The sequence below is a fragment of the Periplaneta americana genome, chromosome 15 (genome assembly GCF_040183065.1).
Source record: "Periplaneta americana isolate PAMFEO1 chromosome 15, P.americana_PAMFEO1_priV1, whole genome shotgun sequence".
Taxonomy (NCBI): domain Eukaryota; kingdom Metazoa; phylum Arthropoda; class Insecta; order Blattodea; family Blattidae; genus Periplaneta; species Periplaneta americana.
This window is the reverse complement of record NC_091131.1, coordinates 85,460,545-85,470,761: the sequence shown is the minus strand read 5'-3', so window position 1 is coordinate 85,470,761 and position 10,217 is coordinate 85,460,545. Positions and strand designations below refer to the sequence as shown.

At 34.1% G+C, this 10,217-nt stretch overlaps 1 protein-coding gene across 1 annotated transcript; it reads left to right on the top strand.

The window, feature by feature from the left end:
- Nucleotides 1-1,211: 1,211 nt before the first annotated feature.
- LOC138715185 (INO80 complex subunit E) lies at nt 1,212-9,545 on the top strand. The gene is made up of 6 exons (XM_069847774.1): nt 1,212-1,550; nt 1,640-1,775; nt 2,752-2,936; nt 5,516-5,648; nt 6,658-6,827; nt 9,309-9,545. Exons 2-6 carry the CDS (start codon nt 1,647-1,649, stop codon nt 9,391-9,393), a joined length of 702 nt encoding a protein of 233 aa, XP_069703875.1. The 5' UTR covers nt 1,212-1,550; nt 1,640-1,646; the 3' UTR covers nt 9,394-9,545.
- The last annotated feature ends 672 nt before the right edge of the window (nt 9,546-10,217 follow it).

Sequence of the window (10,217 nt, the reverse complement as noted above, 5' to 3'; positions counted from 1 at the left end):
TCGGTTTATTAATATTTTCTATAAGTTCTTTTTCTAATTCAGAGGTAGTCTGTTCATTTTTATTCTCGTTTGGGGTGAATACATGTTGATAATGAGATGCAAGCAAGTTACATTTCGACTCTGTGTCTGTGGCTATTTGAGAGTCTAACCGAAGTTTCGGGATGACTGTTGGCTCGCGTAGAATACGCTTTGTAGCGTACCAAAGAGTATTATCAGCTTCAGATAGAGATGATAAGTAAGACTGATATGACTGCAGGCGATGTTGTTCAAGATTTGTCTTGACTAATCGTATGAGATAATTCAGCTTCTTCCGCTGCCATGGTTGCCTCTCTCGTTGCCATTGTCTACGAATACGATGTTTTTCCTTAATTAATTGGAGTATGGAAGATGGTAACATAGTCTAGTATATAGTAGACTGTGATGGTAAGTAGTAGCGTGTTAATGGCCGCTTGGAGCACATTGTAGAATAATTTACACATGAGCATATTGTGTCCGTAAAATGTTGAACATCATTGTCAATATCTGTTGCTGTTAGTGGATGATATTCTGTGACTAACATTGAGTCTAGAGTCAACTGAAATTTATCTAAAATATACTAGACTGTGATATAGCGCCATAGCACAGTCTACTATATACAGTCACGAAGCTTGAGTTTTGAGGGTGCTAAAAACAACAGACTGCGACGGTACTATTTTGCATTGCCTGTAATGAGGCTATGTTAGCGATCCTAGTGGTGAGCAACTACCTAATGTTTGCATATTTACTACGTATTGAGCTTCGCGACTGTATATACTAGACTGTGGCCATGGTCTAGTATATACACAGTCACGAAGCTCAATACGTAGTAAATATGCATCCATAGTAGTTGCTAACCACTAGGATCGCTAATATCGCCTCATTACAGACAATGCGAAATAGTACCTGCACAGTCTATTGTTCCTAGTACCCTCATAAACTCTAGCTTCGTGACTGTATATACTACTATAGCGCCTTCACACGAAAAGCGCAATTTTAAATCAAAAGAATTATGCTGACAAGATTGAAAGAAATAGGCCTTTTTCAATTTAACATATAAGCCCTAAGTTTCTGTTTAATTTATAATAGTGTGTTTCTGCATTCTGCAAAGACGTTTTATAGTTTAACCGCATTCTGTGTGTGATCTGTATTCGTGATTGCTAAACTTTTACATTCTTTCATTCTTTGACATTTTAATTTATTCCTTCCTCTATGGTGGCTTTTCCGCTTTTAATCACGAATGTCTTTGATAGTTTCAGGTATGCCAATTGTTGAAGTTAACAAAGGAAAACGTGAATTACAAATTTCGGAAGATTTTAGTAAACATTATTATAAAGTGTTAGTAATCAATAATTTAATGTATGTCGGTCTGAATAAATTTAATAGTTATTTATATAAAAAAGTCAAATTTTAGTTTACCCGAAATGTCCCATGCTGTCTTTAGTCGAGTTGGTATCAATTCATAGGTTAGCTCTAGCTGGTGTTCAAATTGTGTAATACTGTAATAAATAATTGTCGCAATTAGTGATATATCGGTAAGTGAATTTGTTTCTTTTTTAATATTTTTTTAGGCTTATATTTGGTATTGGTGTTGTTAATTGTGTATGCTGTAATTCTATTTTAGATGACCAATGTTGGATGGCTGGTATTGCCGTTCAATGGTAACAAATACAGAGGAAGATGAAGAAAGCCAAGAAGAAACAATAAATTATAAGTCACAATATAGGAATCTAAAGCGAAAATTGAAATTCCTTATTTATGTGAGTATAATTTATAATAGTAATTCTCTAAATATGTTGTATTTACTTCAGGAATTCTAACCTGCAAAGTAACACATATTGAGTAGGTCTACCTACCGTGATTTCCATTAAGGAATCCGTGTTCTGAAATTTATCCTCCATTTTAATGATCATTATGAATGAGAAATAACGAAAGTTAAAGGAGATTATGAGCGGTTTTTTCTCTGCATAAACAGAACTGTTCAGTCATGGGGAATGATATGCTCTATATTGGGGCAAGGGATACATATTATTCGGTTTTACTGTCGAATAGGATTCTTGACATTGGTGATCTCCAACTGTAGGCTAGTTAAAGAAAAGATGCATAAACAAAATTCTCTGTTGTGTTGCTTAGATAAAATTTAAAATTTTATTCTTTGCCGATTATAACTATCGTGATGTACCTCTTTCGTCATTCTACAGTCTAATTTTAAAATAGAACCTACAAATTTTAGGATGATAGAATAGTAGAAACAAGGCTCAAAATTATTAAAGATGATCTAGCAATATTTAGCTTGTGTACATCATTCGAAGGAGAAAAAAGAACGCACAAAAATGAGATGTACAGTACGTGCTGTGCCTCATTGCCACCTACCCCTACCCTTACCACTTCGCCAGAACGATCCCACCTGCCCACTCCTCTCCACCAGTCCCCATTTTCACAGCAACTTTCTCACTAATTTTGATGTGAAATTGGTGTCGGCACTCAATTTTTCTTTTGTTTATGGTACTTGGTACATATGACTCGACTAGAAACCAAGTACGTAAATACATTTGTACCTATCTTAACGTGGTAACGCAATTATACAGAATATTAAAGAATCAAATAGGCCTAAACTATTTTGTTACAGTTTTGGAAACTATATAAAATAGCTTTGTGTTGTAAGGAAATAATGTGCCTGTTTAAATAAGTTATAAGTCAAAGTAAGCTTTATTCTTTCCTTGTATTTGTCAATAGGAGAATGAATGTTTTCAAGAAGCCTTACGTTCTACACAGAGACGTTTGTTGAAGGCAAGCCGTGATCGAAGTTTTCTCCTAGACAGATTATTACAATATGAGAAGGTTGACGTATCATCAAGTGAGAGTGAAGAGACAGAATCTTCTGATGAAGGCGAGATAAGCCGTCCAGATACTGCAAAAAGGTTCGTACAGTAGTTTTATAATTTCACTCAAATTCAAATTCTATACTGGTATCAGTAGAGGGGAAATAAAAATTTGGTGTATTTTTTTTTTATTTTACTTGGTTATTTAACGACGCTGTATCAACTACGAGGTTATTTAGCGTCGATGGGATTGGTGATAGCGAGATGGTATTTGGCAAGATGAGGCCGAGGATTCGCCATAGATTACCTGACATTTGCCTTAAGGTTGGGGAAAACCTCGGAAAAACCCAACCAGGTAATGGGCCCAAGCGGGAATCGAACCCGCGCCCGAGTGCAATTCCAGATCGGTAGGCAAGTGCCTTAGCCGACAGAGCTACACTGGTGGCTAATTTGGTGTATTCTAATCATTTTACTTTACCTTTTTTAGGATAAATTGTAGATTTGTGAGATCATTATCTGTTCTGTGAATGTATATATCTTCTTTCAGCATTAGTTAAAAAAAAATTGGTATCATGTTTGTGTCACTCGATCTTCAACATTTATAATTCTGCATCAGTAGAAAACTGATATAGGCCTAGCAGATGTTATGATGATTTAAAAGTTGTAATTCACACTATAGAAAATCAGGGTCTTTCAAAAGATGATTGACTTCATTAACATTTACTGATAAATAAAACTACTGTAATAGGCCTAAGGAAATTGTTAATGGGCTCATGTCTAAATTTATACTCAGATTGCACACATAGAAGATCTCCGGACAGATAGATCAATAATAAAAATTAATCCGTGATACTAGCACTAAGGTTGGGAAATTAAAGCTTGAATAAAATAAAATAAAAAATTAAGTAACCCTCAGCCATGAGTAAATAGAACTCACTAAGCTGCTCTCAGCTTGTGTCACATGTCAAGTGACTGTATGGGCATTCACAAGGATGGCAACTCGACTACTATATCCAAGTATGTGCTACTTTTCTTAAGGCAACATTCCATATTGTCATTTGTCCCGAGTTTTGTTCCTTGCACGCCTTTTTGTAACAAAGAACTTACAAATCTCTTTGAAGATTTTTTTTTTATTTGAACACTTTCATATATATCTATTGGGACATTCAGATATTTCTTTCACATTCTGTTTTGAGCATGAAGTCTTTCATAATGGCTGTTAGTCCTGAAGATGCTGTTTGGAACAACATATGAGTAACCAGCAAAAAGGACAGAGAATATTCATGTTCGCTGGTTACCTGCAATAATGGCAGACGAAGATTTATTATAGCAAGTGCAGCAGTTATTACAGGCATTCTAACAAAAATAAAGTTGAAAAATAAAAGGTGCTGGTGGCAAATACCACTATACAAAAGTCGCAATCGATATAGAATAGAGTCATTGACTTGCTCAACAATTTGTGTTAAACTGAGCAAGACAGTTTCAGAACTTCTGACGAATTTCAGCAATAGACTGAAATTTAATATGCAAAATAGGACCAAAAATTTGCAAGAAAAACTGACTTTCGAGAAGCAATACCTGTTCATGAAAGACTAGCACTAACACTTCGATATCTGGCAAGAGGGGATTCGTATACCGGTACAAATTTAATGTATTTATTCAGAGTTTTGAAATAGCTGAATTCCACTGTTATTCCAAAAATTTCCTGGTCTCGACACAATTCAATAAGTTGATGCAGGGCTGTATTTAACACTTTTGTTCCCCCATGCCACTAAAAGAATCCTGCCCTTGTTACGTAAATAACTATCTACGAAAATTTAATCAAAGCAAAGACAGAGAACTGAACAATCAATATTCAAATGAAATTAATTAGTGAAAAGAGGAAATGATACACAAGAAATAAAAACTAAATATAACTTTAAATGTCAATAATGTAGTACAGTACATTCAGCTATCACCATCCTACTTTTTTTTTTATCTGAAATCTTCGAAATTTTGTTTCACTCCTTTACTGGTTAAAATAGTCTCTAGTTGCTTCATTTTTTACACACAACGAAATAGATCACATCTTGATAGATAAACGAAGATATGTTAGTATAGTAGACATTCGAACCTTCAGGGAGGCAGACTGTAATTCTGACCATTATTTGGTAATTGGAGAATTAAGAGAAAGACTTTCAATAGCCAAGTGAGTAGAGTAACAAGTTAATATTAGGAGATTCAATATTCCGAAATTAAAAGACGAGGAAACTAAGCAACATTTTCAGGTCATTGTCATTCTCTCTTATTCGTTTGCTAAATGTGTACGCCCCTATAGAGGAACAAGACAAACAACACAAAATGTTTAATGTGTTGTTTTAAACTGTAGAATGTTGTTATATTATTGTTGTACTAACATTATTTCCGTAAGTATAGTTGTTAATAGCATAAGCTTAAACATATATTTTCTGAATAAAGGAAAATGTTTTCATTTTCTTGCTGATCAGTGTGTTTTTGATTATATTAAAAATTGATCTCTTTGGTGCAAAATTTGTAAGTCAGACAAGCTCATTATATTTCTTATTTACTTCTTTCCCCTATATGAATGTCATTCTACATATTAGACATCTCACAACTGTTAAGGTGGTCAGGTATTTGTTCATCTGAGTAATTAGTGTTATATTTTATGTTTATTTCAGAAAGAAGCCTGACAGTGGAGCAAACAGTCATGTAACAGTATCCCAAAGTGCTGGGTCAACGCCAAAAGTCCAGTCATCAGTTAAGAAAAAGAGACCGCCTCCAAAACAACAAAAGCAGAATAGTATACCACCTGTTAGTAAATACACTTTTTTATTTACATCTGAATTTTTATAGAATTAAATGAGCCTTTTTCTTCTATTAGGCCGATTTTAATTAAAATCTCATGGTATGTTTAGAACAGTTTCAGTATTAGTACTACTACTTGATGCTATGCATTATGACAGCTGAAAGCATCAGAATGCTGTCATTGATTCCTGGTTTTTACGTTCATATCTCTTTTTAGCCAATCTTAAAAATATGACCCTCATTTCATATATAATTTGTTTCTATAATGCCAGTCTTCTGTTAGGACCCACCAAACAACTCTTGCTAGTATATGTAAGAATACGATAATAATGAAGTACTGGTTTAGTTTATTTTAACACCAGCTTCCGATGCATGATACAATAATAACCAACATTCCCAAATACCTACTAATGCTGGAGAAGCAATTCCAAATCTTGTTTTTTCTCTTCTTTTTAGTTCTTCCTCTTATATGAAGTGACATTGGATACAGTATATTAAATCTCGAATCTCGTTTTTTTTCAAATATGCTACAATTGTACATTTAAATATGGTTACTTATTTCTAAAACTGATACTTAGAATCATTCACATACATGAGGCACTTAACTTCTCAAATTTTCTGAACATTCAGTTAATATTTACAATATTAATAATTAGACATAAAAGAGAAATTAGGGTTGCCCTGAGTAGCATAGTTGGTATAGCGCTGGCCTTATATGCTCGAGGTCCGGGTTCGATCCCTGCCCAGGTCAATGGCATTTAATTTACTGGTATTATTGAATAATGATTTAGAACCTAGGCTCATTTGAAGTACTATTGTTACTGCTACTATAATCATTAATTTAATTTGCCAGCTTAGAAAACAGCCGAAAGCACATTTATCACCATGGAATTCCACTGCTGCTCTTTCTGTACACCTTCATGACGAAATTAAACACTGCATCATAATTATTTGTAATGTAATTTACTTGTCATACATATACTGTGAAGAGAATTGAGTGTTGCTAAATATATAGTTGCAGGTGTTAGGTAGTGTTCCAGTATCTCTACTTTCTGATGGACATATGACTCCAGAAGAAGTTGAAAGACATTTAGAGTCAAGGCAAACTTACTTAGAACTTGTGCCCGAGAAGGCTCCCCCTACTGTTCCAACAGAGATGTTCAGCAATGATCCATCTTTAGACAGGTACGTTGTTACTTTTCATTCATATTAACATGCAAAAAGTACTGTATAATATTTTACTTCAGTATACTAACCTATGCATATGTATTAGATCAAACCTCTCAGTATGAGCTTCCAAAGCTTATTAGCGCTGATAATGATTTGATATTTTTTGTATATACTTTTCTAGCCAAATTTGAGAGTATACGGTGTGTTACAATGGCTTCAAATTCATGTTGAAATTGATGTCCTGCCTTTACACCTGTTTCGTAACTGAAGCATTGAATGCATTAATTTCTTTTGGAATAATGATAATAATTACATATATCTTTTTACCATTAATAAATAAACATTTTTATTAAGAGTTACATTTCGCATCACTAACTAGAAAATGATTTGTCCGAAACTTCACTGCCATATTGAGCTTTGAATTTAAATCTCCCAACAGTACTATATACCATGTAATATAGATCTCTTTTTCATAAATAATTATTATTTCTCACATATATTTAAGAAATAGAAACTGTCACTGATATTTATAGATAACTAAGGTAAATCATAAATTATTTTCTTTGAAGAGGAAATAATGAATAATAAGTTTTAAGTGTCATATGGAAATGTTTTGCATGTTGAAATAAAATGTGAATTTAGAACATAAATTGGAATCTGAAGAAATTCTCTGTCTAGTGTCTATTTAATTTTCTCTGTGATACTATGTATTTGGGCTCTTTCTCTTGTTATTGGTAGAATGTAGTTAAACTTGCTGGAGTGTTTGTCATTTCATTAAACCTACAATGAGGTGAAATCCGTTGCAGAACAACTATTGTATTTCATCGTATAATGGTCACACCATTATTTATAAACAAACTGATCAGGACTTTAACATTTCACTGTATAATTGTCGCATGGATATTTCTGTTTATCAAGATAAAAAATTATTTAAAAATAACGTGCCGCCACTGCAACACAAAATACTGGTTATACTCAAGGTGAATGTGCGAGAAACAGTAGTGATCGCTGATGAAAGTGAATGGAGTGGAGGTGCGAGATGTTAGCACCAAGCCAATGACCATAAATGCCTTCAGTTCAGTATAATTGAATACCACCCTCTACCCCCCCCCCTCGGAATAAGGGTATATGGTACATTGTTTCTCTATGTACTTAGAGTTGGCCACTAAAGAGAAACTAAGAGGTGGAACTTAAACTGAGAGGATTCAATCTGGCATTGGAACTGGAATCTGGTGTGGCTCATTCTGTCGGATCCCAGCCACGTAGTCACCTGTAATGAGTGCACTTCTGCACATAATGTGTTGGACATTGTGCCATTGCCACACATTTGTGACGAAGTGCATGAGAGTTGGCCATTAAAGGGAAACTAAGAGGTGGAACTTAAACTGAGAGGATTCAATACGGCATCAGAACTGGAATCTGGTGTGGCTTAGTGGATAAAGCATCAGCACGTAGAGTTGAAAACCCGGGTTCGAGTCCCGGTGCCGGAGAGAATTTTTTCCGCTCCACCCATCCTTCATCATATGGTAATGCAAAATTCCTGCACGAAAATATCATAATATGTATTTTGGTACGTCACAATAATTTCGAAGGAAGACTGCATGGAAACGGGCTTTTTAATATCTGCAAAATGGATGGAAAGATAAAGCAACATTTGGTTGAAGAGAGTGTGGAAGACGATAATAACAGATTACTTATTTACTTACTTACAAAGACTTTTAAGGAACCCGTAGGTTCAACGCCACCCTCACATAAGCCCGCCATCGGTCCCTATCCTGAGCAAGATAAACAGTCCCTAGCATCATATCCCATCTCTCTCAAATCCATTTTAATATTATCCTCCCATCTACGTTTCGGCCTCCTCAAAAGAATAACAGATTGCTATGAAAACTAATTATGAATGAAAGCAGGAGTTAACTTTGGTTCACATTATCACAAATTGATTAATTTGTTTATTATGAAAGATGTTTTATTTAGTTTGCGTAATGAAAAGAAAAATTCATTTCCATGAGATGAGTCTTTGTAACTCTTTCTTTGACTGCTTCAAAACGTAATTTGTCCAACATTAATTGTTTAATAACTTTGATGTTTTTTTATAATTGTTTTAATTGTGATATATATCTAAGCCAGCATAGCAAACACCAGGATATGTTTTGTTCATATTTCCTACTACAAAAGTTTAGAAAATACAGGTTTTTGGCTTTTTCTGAAAATTTTGTTTACGATTTTATTAGTTGCTTCTCATATATATAATGAAAGAGCATAATCAAGGTTTGATTATGAGAACATTACTGACCAGTAAATTCAATGGTTGAAACATTTAATAATGTCTGTAATACAAATGGATATGGACCTACTGTCTTGTATTGTGTAATCCCCCTCCCCCCCCGTCCCAAATCGTTGTGTGATTATTAAATTATTGGTCATTAGAGAAGAGTGTATCATTTTGTAAACTTTGAACAAATGTTGGAGCATGTATTTATTTTTTTCTTTCAGCGAATCTAATGAGATATGTGAGTTAGAAACATCTCCCAGTAATATGGGTGAAGATTGTCTCAGTGTAGATATGATTCCGGAATGAAGATTTTCGAATTCTTCCCTGCATTCATCAATAGGACTACATACAAGACACGTTCCTGCGAAATCATCAAGAAAATAGACTAAGTGTGTTCTGATCCATCATATATATGTATGATCAATAATACATTTAATAATAAATCTTTTTTATCTCAATATATGTATAATTTATCCATATTGTAATTTGGTGTAGTTTCTTAAAATATAAGTAGGGCTATTATGTTTTCCTGAACTCGTGTATTGAGTAGTACATATCTGTACATACTCTTCATCATCCACATGTATAGCAAATATGAACTGATCAGACTGATCACATTTTTAAAGTAGAGATCTCTTTCTTTTACGCCTGGATACAGAGTTTTTAATAACAATATATTAGAAAATGTGTGTCATATGTTGGAACCCAGTCAAGGGCAAAACAAAATCCAAAATACAGTATTTTTTCGTTCATTGATTGTTCACATGACACAGTGTATATTTTGGACCCCATCATCAGATTTGAGATCAACTGTAGTGAGCCAGAAGAAGTAGATCAAGGAAAACGGGTGATTTATTTTCCAACAATTACCTACTTCAAAGACAAATACAAAATCTCCTCGATTAAAGTAACACGACTTCTCAGAGGATCATGGGGGACAATACTAAAATTTATAGTGGATTTTTGTTCTCTGATTTCTATCTACTACCATATAGTTAGTTTTTTGTTTGTTCATTTTTAGACCCATTGCTTCTGCTGAGCTTTTAAGAGCCCTGGTTCGCCTGATATCTTTCCAATCTTGCTACAATGTTCATGTCGTCAGAAAATGCCAATAATTGAACAGATTTATA